This window comes from Mustela lutreola, chromosome 7 (genome assembly GCF_030435805.1).
Source record: "Mustela lutreola isolate mMusLut2 chromosome 7, mMusLut2.pri, whole genome shotgun sequence".
Lineage (NCBI taxonomy): Eukaryota > Metazoa > Chordata > Mammalia > Carnivora > Mustelidae > Mustela > Mustela lutreola.
This window is the reverse complement of record NC_081296.1, coordinates 9,318,277-9,338,872: the sequence shown is the minus strand read 5'-3', so window position 1 is coordinate 9,338,872 and position 20,596 is coordinate 9,318,277. Positions and strand designations below refer to the sequence as shown.

At 49.5% G+C, this 20,596-nt stretch overlaps 1 protein-coding gene across 2 annotated transcripts in view; it reads left to right on the top strand.

Moving 5' to 3' along the window:
• The window catches only part of ABHD2 (abhydrolase domain containing 2, acylglycerol lipase), a 96,338-nt gene that overhangs the window by 58,135 nt on the left and 17,607 nt on the right, over positions 1 to 20,596 (top strand). For both annotated transcript variants that reach the window (XM_059180025.1, XM_059180026.1), the window contains exons 4-6: positions 2,972 to 3,147; positions 5,428 to 5,595; positions 19,437 to 19,620. In XM_059180025.1, coding sequence (XP_059036008.1) covers positions 2,972 to 3,147; positions 5,428 to 5,595; positions 19,437 to 19,620 — 528 coding nt within the window. The remainder of the gene's footprint in view (positions 1 to 2,971; positions 3,148 to 5,427; positions 5,596 to 19,436; positions 19,621 to 20,596) is intronic.

Genomic DNA, 20,596 nt, shown 5'->3' with positions numbered 1-20,596 from the left:
CAGCCCAACTCACATTCTTAGGGTGTGTGTTTCTTCTGTGCCTGCTCTGTGGGTCCGCTCCCAGTTCACCCAGCAGTCCTCCCTTCGTGCTCGGCATGTGGGGCGCCCTGGGGAGACACACAAAGCTGGACAAGCCTGGCCTGCCGCTGGTGGGGAAGAATGTGCTTGAAAAGAGCCCTCATGTCGATCAGGCCCCCTGGGTGCCAGGACGGAGCTGTGCACAGGTGAGCGGTGCCAAGAGCGGTGCTTTGCCGGGGGGGCACAGAGAAGGGGCAACTCCCCCAGCAGCCTGATTAGAAGTGAGTCTTGAAAGACAGATAGTAGCTGCAGAACAGAAAAATTGGGTGTGCAGGGAGAAAAGGGGAATATTCCAGGCAGAAGCAACAGCTTGAGCAAAGGCTCTTGGGATAAAAATAGCACAGCAGACAGCACGCCTCTTCTGAGTGGAAACAGGCCAGTGGCTCTGGCTTATCTGAACTTACACAGAAAGACGTAAGCGGGCAGGGCATGGCGGGCCTCCTAGGGCAACTTAGGACCCACGCAGTGGAGGGGGACAGCCGGACGCACATGGTTGGTTTTCACTCCATTGACAGGTGGAGGCCAGAGTAAGTGGACGAGAGTAGGGGCTAGAGGCCACCTCAGAGAGGTGACATGACCCCGAATCAGGGGGGCAGCATCAGGATGACCACACATGCCATCATTATATGGGAAGCCTCGGACTACCAAGAAAAGATTTTATTTTATTCTTTTGTCATTTTCTGAAATTTTCTTGTATTCTGAACAAGATCAGGAGATACGCATATGAAATTTAGTTCATATTTCTATTATCTCGTTTAACCTCAGCACATTTCTATTTTTCATTTATTCTATAAACAAAATTATCTCTGAATTTTCCTCTGGGTGCAACCAGGAATTTGGTTTCTTGGATCACTTCCCTCCCCGTGTTTGTAATTTATCGTCTGAAACCCTTTATAAATGCTGTAGCTAAATCTTGTGCAATACTGAGCTGTCCAGCTGATGTGATCTTTATAGGCTTGCTTTTGGTTGCTGTCATAATCCACTCATTTCTTATAAACGCTTCTATCTGCTTCCCGAATGCCATGGCCTCGGCACTGAGATTTGCACCTATGGTGTCACGCTGGCAAATGTCCCAAGGTCTTAAAATAATCTTTCCTTTCCTCCGCACCAGCACAGAGGAAGTTTGTTCTGGAACTGGCTGGCTTAAGGTGATACCTTGACTTCTCTTAAGTTTGTGGAGACTTAATGAATTAGTTTTTAAAAAAAGAAAAAAGAAAATAGTAAGTATGGTTTAATTTAAGGAGGGTCTTTAGGATCAACAGGTATGATGGAAATGATGGCAAGAATTGGGAAATGGGGGGCACCTGGGTGGCTCAGTGGGTTAAGCCTCTGCCTTCGGCTCAGGTCATGATCCCAGGGTCCTGGGATCGAGCCCCGCATCGGGCTCTCTGCTCGGCGGGAAGCCTGCTTCCTCCTCTCTCTCTCTGCCTGCCTCTCTGCCTACTGCCTACTTGTGATCTCTCTCTCTGTCAAATAAATAAATAAAATCTTTTTTTTTTTTTTAAAGATTTTTATTTATTTATTTGACAGAGAGAAATCACAAGTAGGCAGAGAGAGAGAGAGGAGGAAGCAGGCTCCCTGCTGAGCAGAGAGCCCGATGCGGGACTCGATCCCAGGACCCTGAGATCATGACCTGAGCCGAAGGCAGCGGCTTAACCCACTGAGCCACCCAGGCGCCCAAATAAATAAAATCTTTAAAAAAAAAAAAAAAGAACTGGGAAATGGGTTAAAGTGAGCTCTTAAGAAATTGCTCACCACAGAGCACCAGGGTGGCTCAGTCACTTAAGCTTCCGACTCTTGGTTTCAGCTCAGGTCACGATCTCAGGGTCCTGGGATCGAGCCCCACATCGGGCTGCCCACTCAGCAGGGAATCTGCTTTTTCCCTCTCTGTCTGTCCCTCCCCCTGCTCGCGTACTTTCTCTCTTAAAATAAATCTTTAAAAAACTAAGTGCTCACCACTGTGATATAATACAGAGATGAGGGATGGATGTCATTACCATGTTTCATGTTCTGTGACTCTAGTTTACATAGAACCCAGATCTTGGCCAACCACCAGGCCTGGGCTCAAGGCTGGCCAAGATAAATCAGTGGCAGTTTCAGGAAATGGGACCATCCCACGCCAGGGCTGCGAACTATAATCATTTCTTAGTTGTAACAGAGTACCCTGTTTTCCCAGTGATTAACTAGTTGGGGATTTTTGCGTTTACTCCCAGGGACCAGGGTCACTCCGTGTTTTCACGAAGGACGATGGTGAGGGTGGTGTCATGGCTTGCTTGGGCTAACAAGCCTTTATCTTTCACTTAACCCGACAAATATTTACACTGCTCTGCCCTTCCAGCACATTCTCTGGAGCATACAGTGTACCCCCCAACAGCTGCACGAGGCACTCATAGACTCTTGGGAGAGCAGCCGGTTTGGTTAACGGGGTACCCACGATAGCTGGGGCCGGTCTTGTTGGGGGAAGGCAAAGAAGTGAGCATTTACTGAGTGTAGGCCGTGTGCTAGATACTTTATATACGTTAGCTCATCTGATAATGAGGCTAGCTCTGCGATGTAGCATGTGTTCAAAATGTATTAGTTGCTTTGCTTTTTCATCTGCATTACAGAAATAACTCGTATCGAATTACTTAACACTGTAAATTTGAAATCCTGTCTGTGTAAACATGTGCCAGTGGTTTCTAAAGCTGATGTGATACAGGATGTTTAGTAAGTGGGGAAAAGGCGCCAATCCTGGCGTGGATGTAAGGTACAGAAAATCCCATATTCACGCTTCCTCTACAGAACTTGTCAGGAAAAGAACTTAAATAGGTTGAAAGACGTTCGCTCGAAGTTTTTTCCATGCACTGTTCAAGGAGCCTGGCAGAAACTGAGCTCTCCTCCTCTGCTTTCTTAGATACATTCCACCGTTGATCTGGGGGAAAAGTGGACACATCCAGACGGCCTTGTACGGGAAGATGGGAAGAGTGAGGTCGCCACACCCCTACGGGCACCGCAAGTTCATCACCATGTCCGACGGAGCCACCTCGACCTTCGACCTCTTCGAGCCCTTGGCGGAGCACTGTGTTGGAGGTGAGCTAGCGCAGGTCTGCGATGGGGCCATTGCCCGGAATGGGAACACTGGGCAGGGAGGGAGCACGGTGTACGTGCTCGTCCCGCCAACTCAGCATCGCGCTGGGGGCTAGGAGGAAGCCCACTGCGGTTCATCACCCGGGGCAGCCCGCAAGGGTTCGTGCTGTCATGTGCTTGCTGGATACCACGTTGGGCCCCTCAGACAGCAATGCTGGACGTGGTTGTTAGTCCTCCCGTGAGATACAGAAGCTCGGTGTAAGGGGCTGTGGGAGAACGTGGAGCCCAGGCCCGGTCAGGACCAGGCCTCTGGTTTGATTACAGCAATAGAAGCCAGACTCTTCTAAGAGCTTTGTAGGTCCTGTTCTTTCAGTTAAACATTGTAGCAACCCCAAGAGGTGGGGGTGCCTTATTGTCCTGACTCTACTGATGAGAGAAACTAAAGCTCAGAGACGCGGCATAGGCTGGTCTGGTTTGTTGGGTAATAGCAGATGGTGGAGGCTCGCAGGCACCCTCTGTGTAGGTTGCTGTGGACAAAAAGACACATTTGGGTCCATTTACACAGGGCTCTGGGATACCTATCTGTCAGAAACCTCTCGATCACTGCCGCTGCTGGAAGCCAGTGTTGCTCTGTGCGGCCTGCCTAGTAAGCAGCTGTTACAAAAAGCTTCGCGGGAGGACTCACGAGTGAGTGGAGTTAGGACTCCAGCTGCCTCCCACTGCCCCTCCTAGAGGAGGACGTGTCTTCTCAGTTCCATAGTATGCAAGGCACCTAGGTCTGAGGGGTTTTTTGTGCTTTTTTATTTTGTAAAGATTTTATCTATTTATTCAGAGAGAGAGCTTGCGTGCATAAGTGGTAGGGGGAGGGGCAGCGGAAGAGAGAAAATCCCACGGAGACTCTCCACTGGGCATGGAGCCCGACGAGGAGCTCGATCTTACAACCCTGAGATCATGACCTGAGCCGAAATCAAGAGTCAGATGCCCAACCGACTGATCCACCCAGGCGCCCCAAGGCACCTTGGTTTTTATAGGATCTCGGTAACTACTTGGGAGGAAGTTCCAGTAAACCTCTTGTACCTTTCAGTTCTTTACGGTAACCAGCGCTGTTGACAAGCTGGTGCCAAAGGTTTAGTGGGTGTTCCCTTTGCCTGTTACACTCAGCCCCAGACCCCTCCATGACTGCCTCCTCCTTGTCACTCAGGTCTCAACTCAGCTGTCACCTCCTCAGAGGGACAGCCCCTGCCTCCCCTCGCTAATGTAACCTTCCCAGTCAATCCATCACACCTTCCTGCTTTTGTCCTTCAGAGTACCACTCGCTCAGGACATAATCTGTGGTCCTGAGAGATCTCCATCTATCAAATAAATAAATAAAATCTTAAAAAAAAAAAAAGAAAATTCAAAATGTATCTTTAAGATATACAGAGCAAGTATACATCTCTCTTCTACTCCTACTGCCCACCCACACTCCTCCCCAGTGGTACCCACTGTTAGGTTTCTCACTACGATTCCAGGGCTAGTGGATGCATTTCTAAACATAGATGTCTTCTTCCCCTCCATGCAAATGGCAGCGTTCATAATCCTTTTCCACACCTTGCTTTTTTTCCCACTTAATACATGTTGGAGAGCTCACCCTATCAGCACCTGTAAAGATGTCTCTCGTTATTTCTAAGGGCTACATAACATTTCATCACTTGGATGTGCAATAATTTATTTAACCAGACCTCTATTTGGGAGCATTTAGCTTGTGTTCACTCTTTTGCCATTATCACCTGTCATGTACATCTCTTGTTCTGCACAATGTATAGTTGTATCTGTAGACAAATATCTGGAAGTCAGATTGCTTGATCAAAGAAGTCTATGCAGACCACTTCTTGTTTTTCCATGCCTGCATCCCGTCATTCATACAGAAATTAAGAGGAAGTCTTGGAAACCTAGAAAGCAGTGTGGCTGAGTAATTTTGTATCTGCTGAATCTAATAATAAAAAATTGAGATTTAAATTGTTTTCATTTCACCTTTGTAGTCATTAATTTTTATCGTATTTTTCAAAATTGTCTGTCCACGATTGGGAATTTTAACAACTGACCCTTCACCGTAAATAGTTTGAGAAGCGCCCATCAGGCTAACTCCACCCGAGAAGGGAAAGACGCTTCTTCCCAGAGAACTTAGTGGAAACATGGATGTCAGTTTCCCACCTGCTGTTTTCTAGGCCAGTGATGTGTCGTCATGGCCATTTATCATCACGCCTCATGCGGTTCATGGGGATTTTTCTCTTTACCCCATAGATGATGTTACCATGGTCATCTGCCCGGGAATTGCCAATCACAGCGAGAAGCAGTACATCCGCACCTTTGTGGACTATGCCCAGAAAAACGGCTACCGGTGCGCCGTGCTCAACCACCTGGGCGCCTTGCCCAACATTGAGCTGACCTCACCGCGCATGTTCACCTACGGTAAGGCCACGGCCACGTGGAATCCTCCTTATCCTTCTCACTACGAGCGCACTGTCCCTTCCGTCCTGCTGTACCTTTCTAAGTTCAGAATTTATGCCACTCTGGAGAGGCAGCAGGGCTCGGGGTTACGCCAGCAGCTGGTGTGTATGGGACATTTACGATGCCATGCTTCAGGTCAGCCTTTCAGATGGGCCCGGAACCTCCCCCAGCGCATCCTGCCTCCTGGAGACCCAGTGAAAGTCAAGGGGGCAGGACGTCCCCGCTGCCCTCTGCTGGTGGTTAGGCGTCAGAGCAGGGCCAGGGGCCCCCCTGCAGCCCACGCCTGGCACCACTGAGCCATCCCCACCCCAGTTCTCCAGGACTCTTGTGACTGGCGGCGGGCAAGGGTTGCGATGAGGCACATGCATGTCTTTGGGAAGGAAATCTGGCATATCAGTGACTCACAGGCTCCAAGTTCCTTGCAGAGAGTAACCGGATCTCATATTGAGACAAGTGCTTCTTGCCTCTAACTGAAGTCCCGTGTTAACGAAGGCTCTGTCTTCCAGGCTGCCCGTTCTTGATTCTTATTTTTAAATCTCCCTTCATATTATAGACGCACACATAAATAATAAACACATAAGATTTGTGTTTGAATACACACAAACACTGGGGTTGTTTATAACCAAAGAAATTACTCCGCGTTTTAATGGGAAACAACCAAAAATTGCTTCCACCATCTCTCCATAACTCTAATTTTCGATCGGTTTATCTTCCCATTCTTTCATCTGTGTGTACATCGTTTTTATTTAAAGGCAGTCTTAGTGTGTATATCTGTGGTGACTTAGTTTTTTTTTTTTTTTTTTTTTTTTTTTTTTTTTTTTTTTAAGATTTTATTTATTTATTTGACAGAGAGAGATCACAAGCAGGCAGAGAGAGAGGAGGAAGCAGGCTCCCTGCTGAGCAGAGAGCCTGATGTGGGGCTCGATCCCAGGTCCCTGAGATCATGACCTGGGCCGAAGGCAGCGGCCCAACCACTGAGCCACCCAGGCGCCCCTGTGGTGACTTAGTTTAAATAATCTTATATTCGCTAGCATAAAGGTGCGTAGTCACTACATTTAATCTTTTTAAGAGCCCCGTTGCTATTATTATTCCATTATTGTTTATCTAACCCTTCCTCTTTGTAGTCCATTTAGTTTAGAGTTTTTTGGCATTTTAAATAATGATGCTACAAATATCTTTTGCATAGAATTTGTTTTTACTCTTTAATGACTACTTTGGGCTGAATTTCCGGGGCTAGAATTTCAGAGTCGACATTCTGTGTGCCTGTTTGTCCATATTGTCAGACTGTCCTCCAGCAAGGCTGTGCCGGTTTATGCGGCTGCTGGTGACGTGTAGGGCACGGGTAGGGAGGCATGAGCGGGACACCTGTTTTGGGCCCACGAGGCTGCCCTGCGCCCCGCTGCTTCTCGTCTCACTCCCACGACTAAAGACCCCGTGTTACAGACTCTTCTGCTCAACAGTTGGTCGGTGGCCTGAAGATAGAGGTGGAGATCCAGATTTACAAATCACTCAGGAACAGAAGAGTGAACGAGTAGGAGACGGGATTGGATCCAAAAGGCAGAAACAGGCAGACTCTCACAAAAGTGAGAACAATGGGCAAGGATTATAATAAGGACCTGTACGTGGATATAAAAATCCGTCTGCCCAATTTGAGAATGAGGAGGCACGGCTTGGCCTCACTCAGGACCGCAGACAGAGACAGACTTGGGAGTGCCGTCTAACCGCACGAACTGCCACAAACAAGATGAGATACCAGCAAGGGCACTTAACGTGTGCCTGACCCTGTGCTGATGTCTCACACAGACATCACCCCTTTCATCTCCACAGCAGCCAGCGGGACACTTAGTGAAATTGTGATGAGAAGCCACCCAGAGGCACAGAGAGGTCATGTAACTGGGGCAAGGCATAGAGCTGGTAAGCAGGAGAGCTAAGAGAAGAGCCTGGGTCTGGCTGCTCCGGGGTCCGGGATCATGTCAGAGCTAGCAGAAGTGCTGGGTGTGTGTGGTCCAGGCCCCCCTGCCCCCAGGAGTGCTGTGCCACGGGTCATGGGGAAGGGACACTAGGTTGGGAGACATTTGCACACAAGCTGGGGGATTTGCTGAAGGAGCAGAGAAGAGTGGGCGCGGTGTGGCACAGGGACCATCACAGAGAAGGTCCCCTCGCCCCCCGCCCTGCCTCTGACTTAACAATCAGTTCCAGATTCTTCAACAGCCCCAAATGGGGGTCACAATTGTCCAGTTAAACTTGGGTTACTAAGGACTTAGCAGGTAGCTGAGCACCTAACATATAGTATCCATTCATTAAATGTTCAGTTCGTCCTTATTCAAATACTTGAAGATCTGTTCATGCAAGCTAGGGATTGGCCACGCTCTCTGCCGCCCAGATAAATAAGACACGTTCCATCAGTAAATCACCATGCCACAGGATGATGGGGGAGGCAGCAGCGGAGAGAAACCCGCCTGTCTCCATAGGCAAGCGGTGGTGTTGCGGAAGGAAGGATTCTTCCCGGAACAGCATCAGAACTGGGTCCTTGAGGTCCCAGGAGTTGGAGCTCCTAAACAGAAGGGAGTGGGCTCGGGGTGTTGTGGTATGTGGGGGCTGGTGAGTTGGATCCCCGCAAGGAGAATCCACGGGGCGAAGTCAGCCCGTCCAGGGAGAAGTCAGCCCCCCAAGGTTTTCAAAGTCAGTTAACCGTCTCCTGACATTTGCCGTTGTTACAGTTTGTTTCATCAGCATTTTAGAGGTAAACTCCTATAGTTGGTCGCACTCTGGTAGTTTTCCAGGAGGGCGGATGACCCAGAAGATATGTTTCCTCTTCAGTGTTTAAAAAAATTTTTTCTGTTAGAGAAATGTTCAAAAGTAGAGAGAATCGTCAAATGAGCCTCTGTGTACGCACCCTCCAGCCTCAACAGTTACTCAGCTTACGGCCAGTCTCATTTTACCCACAACCCCCTTCCTGCCCTTTCCTGCCCTTTCGAAGATTATTTTGGAGTTTGTCCCAAAAAGCCCTTCCTTCCATCTGTGACTATTTTGGTGTATGATGCTAAACTATGCAGACTCTTTGTAAACTGCTGTAGTTTGCTAGGACCGCCCTCACAAAATACCGCCATCTGGGTGGCCTCAAGGACAGACCCTTACCCTCTCACTGTTCCCGGAGGCCCGGAGTTCAAGTTCGAGGTGTGGGCCACCTCCCCAGGAGAGCTTCTCTCCCAGGCTTGTAGGTGACGGTCTTCTCCTTGTCTTGTGTGTCCGAGTGTGTGTGTGTGTCTCTCTCTGTCTGTGCCCTCCTCTCCTCATGAAGACACCAGTCAGGCTGGATGAGAACTCAACCCCAATGACACTGTTTTAACTTAATTATTTCTCTAAAGGCCCTTTCTCCAAATACAGTCAGATTCTGAGGCAGTGGCAGCTAGGACTCCAACATATGAACTGGAGAGGACACGGTCTGGCTCCTAAAATAATTAGCACAATGTCACCGTCACACCAGCGGTCCCTAACAGCCCTTCATTTCCCTAGCTGACTTCTTTCTTTGTCCGTGACTCAGGCTCCAAATCCATTCCTTACATTGCGGTTGGATGATCGGTTTCTTAAGCCTCTTCTATTTATTTTATTATTTAGTATTACTGTTCCCTCCCTCTGCTTTTCAGTGGAAAAGATAAAAAAAAAAAAAAGCAGAGCCGTCTTAAGCCTCTTTTCAATCTCCTTCCCTTCGCCGTTCATAGACCCCCAACTGCGTCAGCCTGGTCCGTGCGGGAGGACTGGATGTGATGTTAAGGGCTCTCTGGCCCGAGGGCTGCCTGTCACAGGTGTGCCCCAGCTCTGTCTGGACGGCCCTTCTCTGGTCTTCACTTAGCTACTTCTTGTCGTTCAGGTCTCAACTAAGATGTCACCTTCTTGGAGAGTCCTTGTCCCCTGCTCTCAGCCCCTAGTCATTCTCTAAGCCCCAGTCTCCCCAAGGCCATTTGATGGGAGCCAGCTGTCTCTGTGCTCCCTGGGGTGGCTCCCCATGCCCAGAATCCTGCTCGGCCTCCAGAACGTGCTCGCGGCATCAATGCTGACTGTGGACCAAGGTGAGGGCCAAGAGATGACTGTCTATAAGGTGATCTTGGCAAACCGCGTCTCAAACTCATGCCCCTGATGGTCACAGGAGCCTTCCCTTGTGCGAGCCGCACTGCTCTCGAGCAGAGGACGGGCCGACGAGTCCCTGCAAACACCCCTCTGTGGCCACTGGAGACTGATCTTGACCCGAGGAAAAGTAAAGAGGGGATTAACAGGAAGCTTTCCATTCTTCTTTGCCCGTTAAATACCACCCCCTCCCAAGGTCTCTCTAAGAAAATTGTAGAAGACCTTTCCCCACTTATCAGACTGACTGTTCCAGAGCACATAAGCACCGGTCCCTTGCCACTGGACATCTTTGCTGATGTGATTGGAAAGTGTGAAAAACAGATCTCTCGCACATGGAAGAATTTCCTAAATGGGTACTTAGGCATTCTCGTGACTTAGGGTCCTTCATGCTGCCTTTGAAGGATGAAATCATTAAGGAAAATCCTGAATGACAGCACTTCCCATGTAGCTTCCACTGATCCACGAGTGCCAGGGTACCTTGAGCCTTCTTCCCATCCTCGCTGACATCTGGATGTCGATGCTAGTGTCCCCACGCCACAGGCTTGCCCAGGGTCCCACCCCTCGTAAGTGGCAGGAGCAGCCTTCAAACTGTGTGGTGCTCCCCAGTCAGCACCAGTCCGGGGTGGTGCACGTTTCCCATGCAGGGTATTTTCCGTGAGGACTGGACAGGAGGAGGGAGGCAGCTGAATGTTTCAGGCAACTTTTCCCCCACTCGGTGGCAGTGGTCGTTATTGTTTATATGAATAGTGTTTGTTGTATAGCGGGCACTATTCTGAGTACTGATAGGATGTATTAAACGGGCCGTCCCCCTTTTACAGACGAGGAACCTGAGGCCCAGCAAGATTGTATAACTTGCTCTGGATCACAAAGCTGATGAGCAGGTGGCCCAGGTTTCCCATCCAGATGGTCTAGTCCCGAAGCTCGCGCTTTTGAATTGCAGGCCACATCACCTCTCTGTGTGAGGGACTGTGTTCTGCTGAGACTTCTCAGGAGCAAGGGGGGAGCTCCCACTTGGACACGTAGGTTTAAGGCAAAATCGCATCCCCGAGCTTCTCAGAGCCCTGGCAGTGGGCCTGGTGGGTCCGGGCTCTACTCTTCAGGGCCTGCCGCCTTGCAGCTTCTGGGCTGCTGGGGAGCTGCTCACCATTGGATGGGGAGGTGGGGAGCACAGTCAGAATCAGTCTGAGCTTCTTGGCTGGGTCTGTCTATAAAGAACATTGTTCAGACATTGTCCTTTTCAGGAGCAGGGACCAGATTCTGGTTTTCAATTTATTTTTTAAGATTTTATTTATTTATTTGACAGATAGAGATCATAAGTAGGCAGAGAGGCAGGCAGAGAGAGACGGAAGCAGGCTCCCTGCTGAGCAGAGAGCCCGATGCGGGCTCAATCCCAGGACCCTGGGATCATGACCTGAGCTGAAGGCTGAGGCTCAACCCACTGAGCCACCCAGGTGCCCCCTGGTTTTCAATTTTTATGTGATTTTTTATATTCGTCTCCAACAGATGGTACATCACTTTGAGGGAGAGGCTCAGGAAATGCCCCCATAAGGAAAGAGCCTGTATTTTAGCATCTAGCCAATGGGGGTTTGAACACCTAGTTCACCCAGGTTGTTGAGAAAGTGAGCATTAATATAAAAGTGTGGCGCACAGAGTCCAGCAAGTAGTAGGAAATAGCAGTGACTTTTTCTGTTTTCCGGGAGCCAGCTTGGAGGAGAGAAGGTGGACATTGACTTGAACAGTCAGATGATCTCGCCTCTGCCTCAGCCCTGTGCAGCGGATTGTGTGTGAACGTTTGCAAGGACCGTTGAGAACTGGGCTTGCTGAGCCGAGAATTCTTTCTGTCTTGAGCGTACTCCTAAGTTATGACTTTATACAGAGACAGCCGGGCCCCGGCGGTGACCTCGAAGGATGCAGTCCGTGCTTTCTAACTGCACAGCCTTGAGAACTGGCGCAATGTGGCCTGGCTCAGGGTGTTGGGCGCCAGGGCTGGGGTCGCGTGTCTCAATGCTGCTGGCTGCTGGGTGCACAGCCAGCTCCAGCAGTCATTATGGGCAAGTTGTTTTTATTGTCGCTCATGCTCTTTTCGCTGTATTTTAGCCTTCTAAAAATTCGTTTCATTCTTAAAAAAAATTCCTCACCACTTGCTTCAGTAGAGTTCATATATATATATGTTTTTGAGAGAGAGAACATGTGCTCAGGGGAAAGGCACAGGAGAGGGAGAGAGAGAATCTCAAGCAGGCTCCACATCCAGCATGAAGCCCAATGCAGGGCTCGAACTCACAACCCTAAGATCATGCCCTGAGCTGAAATCAAGAGTCAGATGCTTCACCCGCTGAGCCACCCAGGTGCCCCTATAATTCATAGATTTTTTTTATCTAGGATCTATTAAAATATTTCTTGTATGATGAGTGAAATTGGATTAAATTAAATGACATTATCTGATCTGACCATAAATAAAATGTGAAGCCATTAGGATGACAAGAGTGAAACCTGCAAGAATGAAATTTATCAGGCTTTTAAATTTCTTCCTGAGCTTGAGTACTTTGCTGGAGCAGACCAAGTATACAACGCTTTCATGTGGAAACAATCAATAAATAACACTTAAAAATGATAAGCGATGTAGACGTCTTGAAGATTTTTTTGAAGTGTATTTCTTCTAAAGGGCCTAATCTTTAATTGAAACACTATAGCAATGGACGTGTTGGCTGACTCTCTATTGACCAAATAGATTTTCTAACCCAGACACTGTTTGGAATATAAGTACTTTTGTCAGGGGTGATGCAGGAGACCAGTAAATTAAGGAAGCATTTTGTTTCATCTTTCTGTCTTTGGCTAACTGCCTTATCCCGGCAGGGTTCACGTTCAGAGCAGAGTACAGCTGCACCCAGTCCACCAGCCAGGGGAGGACCAGACAACCAGCATTATCCAGCTGTGCTTATTCTGACCTCCGTTTCAAAGACTGCTCTTGACGTTGAGCCAAGTGACAAAGAGACCATGAGTCTGATCTTGAGGATGAGAGAGCAAACTTGGGATTTTTAAAGTCACTTCTGTATCAGGTGAAAGGAGTAAGAACAGTCTGGCATTGGCCCCCCACAAGGTGACCAAGTCCTTAGGCTCACAAGCCTCCTGAGAACTTAGTACCCATCTCTGACCAAACACCAAGCTGGGGCATTGTGACATTGAACATGATCTCAGAAGATTTAAATTGCCCTCTCTGGGTATTTATACACAGAAGTGGGCCCTTCCCTTATTTCTAAATGCTTGAGTTTCTGGCAACAGATGTCAAGTTGAGAAGAGGGGACTGAAATCCCAGCACTGACTTCTGTTGCTTGCAAGAGTCCTGTAATGTCCAGCTGAGTTTAATACTGGAAATTTTTGTTTTGTAAACTATCATTTGGAACCACAAGGGAAGGCCAGAAAACTCTGCCTTGCTTAGAAGGCAGCATTTCAGTCTTAGAAGGGAGGGAGGCCCCGTACCTGGGGTGACCCCATAATTGAGCATCCCAGCTACGTTACTTTTGAGAGTGAAAGAGGACCTTACTCATACTGCGTCAGAATGACAGACATAGTCCTGGACTCTCCCAGGCAAACGAGGATGTACGGCCACCCTGCTTAGTTAGCACGCTGTGGAGATCACCCAGGATCCAAGACGTCTTGCTGTAAGGAGGTGCCAACAGTGATTTTTAAGGAACTTCTATTTTGTTTTTATGCTGCTCAATCTAGCCGAAGATCTTTGATTAGATCACGAACACAGATGTTTTGATAAGCTTCTCATATCTACCATTTTAATGGACGTGGCCTCAATTTTGGGTCGTCTCCATGATTCCAGATTGACAACCACGAGTCGCGTGGCCTCTGCAACAGTTGAGTATTAGCGTGGCAGAAGGACACGGTGGGAGAGGAGGAAGGAGGAGATGGGTGAGGAGAGGGAGGACGAGACAGTGAGGGGGTGGGTTTGCGGAAGCTCAAGCATCTTGGTAAACCATCTTGCGAGATCACGTGCCGGAGCCCCTGTGCGTGGAGCTGGTGCCGGGGGGCCCACATTAGGGACTGCTACCGGGGGCAGTAAATAACCAGAGAATCGTGGAGGAGCCAGGCTCTGGCTTCCAGGATCAGAGCTGGATCCTTCACTTTCAGCTCGAGGAGGGCAGGGCGAGGTATTCTGTACTTGCGCAAAGGAAGCTGAAAGCGCTCACTTGTGAAAATCCATTTCAGAGATAAGGACGTGCCCAGCTCCTCTGGGACACAAAGAGGGCTCTCGCTTTATTCCTGCAGCTGTTTTCCTCTCAAGTGACTCAGCCGTGCGATGGCCTTCACAGCTCTGAGAAACGACAGGGGCTGCTGGCCCTCAGACACCCGCCGGGAGCCACGCTCTTAGCCTGCCCACATCGCTCTCTTGGATCGCACATAGTGGGAAAGATACCAAGCTGCTCTGTGACAGTGCTGTCAGCACCGTCATGCCGGCCAGTGTCGTGTGCTTTGGTGCCACGTGATTCAGACCTCCTCCTCACACTGCTAACACGTGTGGCACCCCCACCACGCTCCCGGCCCGGGCCTGGCAGGGGGAACCTAGAGATGACTCAGGGTCTCCATCCACAAGGGGCACCTAGTCCCAACATCCCCGTGTTCAAGCCTACTTTGTCACATTAGCGCCGCTGGGAAATGGCTTCTGTCAAAGTAGCTTTCGAGTAGCCTTAGCCTTGTTTTTCTTGAGGGGTGTGAGGCTGAAGAAAATCTCTTTCCTGTTCGCAGCAGGTTGGCTTTCCAAGATGCTGGCCCTGCGGTACTCATCTCTCCAAAGCCAGGTTGGTGTCTCAAGTTTCGTCTTGCCTTTAAAAGCTGCAGCAAGATTAGATCCCCAAATCTTGTTACCGGTGCTAATCCCGTAAGGATTAAATACACAGCCTCATTAAAATCCTTCTCGTATGAAAGAACAGATCGGGGGAGCTTTATGAAACAGTCTGGGGAGCGGCTCGCAGTCACCCAGGGTGTTTGGTAAGCTGTCACCAGGTGGCAATCCCAGGAGGACCCAGGGCCTAGCAGAAGGCCAATGCCGGAGCTGGGCGAACGCTGTGCCCTTGTCTGGGAAGGACAGGCAGCTCTTCACACGACACCCAACAGCTTGTCCGGCTTTAGGCAGGGCTGGCCCTTTATCCGGATCAGGTGTGTTTGGATTTAATTAAGTGGAGGCTCCCCAGGTGCCTACACGATTAGCTGTAATTGCTCCTCGGTGGGGTAGCAAATCTGAGTTTTGTAACTGCCCCAGTGACATCTGAACGAACATCTGCTCTAGGTCTCAAAGAATTAGTCTCAAACCCGAGTCAAGATAGACAGGTCCAGGAGCGCCCGGCTGACTCCTTGGGTGGAACACGTGACTCTCCGTCTCGGGATTGTGAGTTTCAGCCCTGCACTGGGTGTAGAGATCGCATAAATAAATAAGACTTTTAAAAAATATTTTTAAAATACAATTTTTTAAAAAAGGCCTACAAGGAATCCGATGACGAGAAAGCAAAGACTTTTAATGATGAAAAAATAAATCCCTACAGTACTATTACTTGTGTGGGTTTGTGCCGTGAGGCAAAGGATGGGGTTTGGGGTTAGATGTGGGTCCAAAGTCCAGTGCTCCCCCTGGCTCACTCTGTGAGGTCGGGAGAGTCATGTCATCCCTTCCAGTCTTCCCCCGCTGTGGGTATGTTCCCAGGACAGGGCCTGGGACACAGCGTGCCCAGGTTCTCATCTGTTCATTTAGGTACTAAGGACCGAGTGGCCACCCAGTGCCTGGGCACATGGATGAAGTGCAGAGCAAGACCGAGAATATCTCTACTGTACGGAGCGCATCACCTAGTATAGTTCCCTCCATGTTCGAACAAAACAAAGAGTAATAAATAGTCAAGGGATGAATGAAATTAGGCAGAACCCCAAGGAAATGGCAGAAAAGTAAAGATTTTAGTAACAATTTAAAATAAGTCCCTTAATATCATTTCTCATTTGGGCAAATAATGTTCCCATCTCAAACAGCACAAGCCTCCGCTCCAGCTTGAGGGACGTGCTGGGTGTCTAGAGCCTCGCAGAACCTGCTTCAAAGGGATTTTAACATATTTTTTATTCTTTATTTTCACTGGGTTTTTTTTTTTTAAGATTTTATTTATTATTTGACAGGGAGAGAGACACAGCGGGAGAGGGAACACAAGCAGGGGGAGTGGGAGAGGGAGAAGCAGGTTCCCCCCCTGAGAGGGGAGCCCGATGTGGGGCTCGATCCCAGGACTCTGGGATCATGACCTGAGCCGAAGGCAGACGCTTCACCAACTGAGCCACCCAGGTGCCCCTTCACTGTTTGTTTTTTTAACTGGCTGGAATTTTATTGAAAAACTGGTGTGTGTATGTAATAAAACCATTCCAGAGGGACAAAAGTCTGTCTGCCATGAGTGAAACTGTGTCTCTCTCCCACCCTCAACCCTCAGCCTTCTCTCTAGGAAGTCAGTTTCCGCCGCGGTTTTTCAGTGAGTGTTCAATCAGAGAGGAGTGTGCGTATAATCCCTTTAAAGCCAGAGCACGCACTGTACATGGTGCCGACTCCGGCGCTGGTCCCTGGTGTGGTCAGAGTCACTCCATGTCAGCGGGTTGGACTCGACCTCATTCTTTGTCATAGCGACTTCCCTGGGCCTCAGCTGTTGGAATTCCCCCTCCCCGTCTGCTACCAGCAATGATGCAGTGAACATTCTTGCTCACCTGTCTTTGCACATACGGGCATACCTCTTTGCACACCTACAGTATAAAGGACCCAGAGGTGCAATTGCTGGCTCTGAGGTTGGTACTGGGACCGGTTCTAACAGACCTTACCGTGTTGCCTTCTGAAGGCGGGGCCAGTGTCCACCCCTACCTCAGTGGGCGGGCTGGGGGGGGGGGTGCCTGTTACCCATACCCCTCAGACCCAATCCGAGGCATTGTTGACTTTTTCTAGCAAGGGCAATGGAAAATGATTCCTAACCTTCTTTTGAATTTGCATTTGTCTAAGTCTGCGCCACATGAAGCATCTTTTTGAATTGCGCTTTTAAAGGACAAAAGAAACAGAAAATCGAAGATTTCCTCTGCCTTTTTTATCAGCCAGAACAGTGGTTCTCAAAGTGTGGTCCCTGGATTCACAGCCATAGCGTCGCCTGGCAACTGGGTAGAAATGCAAATCGTGATCCCACCCAGACCAGACCCCCTGAGTCAGAAATTCTGGAGGCAGGGCCCAGCAGTCATGTGTCTGGACCCTCTGTGTGGTTCCCACCCTTTGAGTTTCTGAGTCAGTGAGTGGGGTGCGACCCAAGAACGTGCATTTTGAACAGCTGATGCAGCTGGCCCAGGGACCATACTTTGAGAACCACTAGGCGGCTGCTAGCGCTTCAGTCTTACTGTGATTTAACCTTGATGCTGCTCTTCTGGTTCACTCTTCACAAGAAAGGTTACCAGAAAGGACTTGTATGTATTAGGGGCTTTAAAGACTGGGCATTTGGTGGACAGAGGAGGTGTCTGGTTGTATAGAAACCTGGCTTTGAGGAGCTACTCGGAAAGCTGCTACCAGGCCAACCGCCCTCCTGCGGAAGCTTCCAGAAGGCAGAACAGTGCTTTCCCATGGGAAGGTTGCTTACTGCAAGCGGACAGGAAGGGAGGTCTGTAAAGGGATGGCCAAGAGGCAGAGCGAGAGTATGCTCTAGAAACCACTTTCCCAGGGCCCAGCGGGCCCTGTTCCTTGCAGTGGTGCTTCTCAGCCCTGCCTGCACTTTGGAGGCCCCTGGAGGTCTGGGGAAAGACCAGGCCCCACCCCCAGACAATTCAGAGTTACTGAATCTGGGAGGGGCCCAGGCATTAGTGGCGTGGTTTTACAAGATCCCCCTGTGAGTTTATTGGGTGTCTGATCGATACAGTTGGATCGAAGAACACTGCTTTGGAGAAAAATCTAGAAATCTAGATTGGCCTTTTCAAGTCTTAATCCATAATGACTTGTTTAAAGTAATTTAAGCCATGGCTTACATGCTTTGGGAGGTGTTTACATGGGTGTAAGCGGGCACAAATTCAGGGAGCACTTTCCTGAGTATTATGTTATGCCTCGTCAAATAAAAATAAAAAAGAATAGGGCGGGGGCGCCTGGCCAGCTCAGTCAGTGGAGCGCACCTTGCTTGATCGCTGGGTCATGATTTCAAGCCCTATGTTGAGGGTAGAAATGACTTTTTAAAAAGGGGCAGATCTCTGTGTATTGTTACATAGTGGTTTCCAAGACATTGTTAAAAAAAAGAAAGAAAGAAAGAAAGAAAAACAAAGTAAACAAGGCACTAAATAATCTGTGTGCTACCACTGACATTTTTTCAAGGAATACAAGAAGTTACCCGATACCATATCTCTAATGTTACTTGAATTTTGTGCCATATGAGTATTTTACCTAGTCAAAAAGACTGTTAATGTAGGTTCCTGGACCTGGCCCCCATCTTACTGAATCAGCTCCTCTGGCAGGGAAGCCCAGGGCTGCCCAAGCCCAGTGTCCTCTCCAGGTGATCCTCTACCCACTGAAGTTTGAGAACTCCCCTCCCCCACACCCCGGCCTGGGGGTTGTGCTGGCCCGGCCAAGGCTGTGTCCCCCTGAGAGAGGAAGCTGTAAGAGGCACTTGCTCCAGACTCAAAGGCAGCATCTCCCATGGCTTGCTGGTTAGGGAAAGAAGCTGTTCAACTCTCATGAGGGACGGCCACACCTCGGAGCGGGTGCCGAGGTCAGCAGCCTGTTTCCACCGTGAACCCATAGTCTCCTCCTTGCTGGTCTGTTGTGTGGACGTGTCTAACCAACATCCCTGACTTTCCCCGCTAGGTTTTATTTTAAACTGGCTCCCCAAGTAGCCTGGGGTTGGGGCTTAGAAGGGTGTGACAAATCCCTTCACCCATGGACAGCACTAACCTCCTCCTCTCTGCAAAGCCCTCCTCTTAGCAAAGCCTCGGAGAGAGCACAGCTTCTCAGTTCATCCCAGTGGGACTGACTGAGATCATGTCTCCTGGACAAACAAGGCTCTCTCCGCTCAGAGGTCTCTCTCCTCTGTGGGTTTCTCAATGAGCCTGCCTCCCTTGGCACGCTGTCCTTACGTCACCAAGGACATTTTATCCCAACCCTATAGAGCATCCTGTTCGTCCCTCCAGACGGAAGTTTGTCTTTCCTTCCTTCCCCCGCGCCGACAGAAGGTCCTGTAAATAACATCCACTTGGTTCTTTTCTTAACACCATGAGTCATGATACACATGGGAATAGCATCCTGTCTTATAGGATGCAAACCCCAAAGGGCTTTGCTGTTGCTTCTGTGTGCGAACTAATGTGCTCACACACACCCTGTATATCTGTTTCGACTTCCTTGTGCCTCCAGGCAGGTTTTGCACAACCCACCTTTGGGGAGCATTACACATCTGTGTGATGCATGGTATCTTCCCTCATGGGCACCACGAAGTCTGGGTCTCCTCTTAGACCGAGGAGCATTCTAGAAATTTCTCTCCAGGTTGCCAAAGAGAAGTGTCTGTGCAGATGCCTCCCTCCCTCTCTCTCTCTCCATACACACACACACGCACCCCTCTGTTAGCACCTTGGCATTCAGTCGGGAACCCTCCAGCTCATTTTGTTGCACCTGAAATGACTGTGTGGCCTCGCCTCTCTGCCCACAGGCTGCACCTGGGAGTTTGGAGCCATGGTGAACTACATCAAGAAGACGTATCCCCAGACCCAGCTGGTGGTCGTGGGCTTCAGCCTGGGCGGTAACATCGTGTGTAAATACTTGGGGGAGACTCAGGCAAACCAAGAGAAGGTCCTGTGCTGCGTCAGCGTGTGCCAGGGGTACAGCGCTCTGAGGTGAGTGACGTCCACGCCTCCGTCCCTCACCTCCCTCGGGTGTGTGTGGAGATGGCCCGGGATGCCAGCTCACGTCTGCAAAGACCGGAGGAAACGTGGTGGCGGGCTGAGCTGAAGTGTGTGGGTCCTGGAGTCACCCTGTCTTGCTTTCACGTCATACCCTGGAGCTGTCTTACCAGACTCCTTGAGCCCGATCTGCAGCTCTGTTGGGGGATGAGATCTGTAATGGAATATGCCGAAGTCCCTTCTAACAACTGCGGTTTCCCTCTGGAGTCTCGTGAGGGACCTTCATCTGTTCATGCTCCAGGAGTTTTTGTAGGGCCATGGGTTTATGGAAGACTGCACGAGCTGGAATCTGAGAGCCGGGCCTTGTGATCGCAGAGCCCTCCTGCCTCTGGGAACACTGGGTCTCGGAGGGTGTGGGGAAGGGGTCTGTCGAAACCACTTCATCTGTGCCCTCGCCTTCAAGTGTCCATCTCCTGTGGACATCCCAGACATCGCCATGATGGAGATGACCTGGCGGATAAAGGTTTACCTCACCCCTTAGTCTCCTGCCAGCAGAGCCCCCCAGGATGAGCCCAAGGAGGGCGTTCTCATCAGCTCTGCCTTCTCGTCGAGAGCAGGGTATCCCCGATGTCTCGAGAGTCACTGCACACGCACGCACACACACACACACACACACACGTCTCCACACTCTTCACATGCATTCACATTCTTGCCACACTCGCTCTCCCTGATCATGTCTTCTGTATTTCACATGCATATAACCAGTTATTAAAGATGTCTTGGAGAAATCCAGAATTGCATAGGAAAGTAAAAAAAAAGCCTTACTGATCCCACCTAATACTGAACAGTCCTGAGAATTAAGAAGGAATTCCTGCCCTTTTGCCTCACCGGTATCTCTCACCATGTAATTTCAGCCTGTTTCAGCATTTTCTGATAGAGGCTGCCTGTTATTTCTAAAAATATATATTAC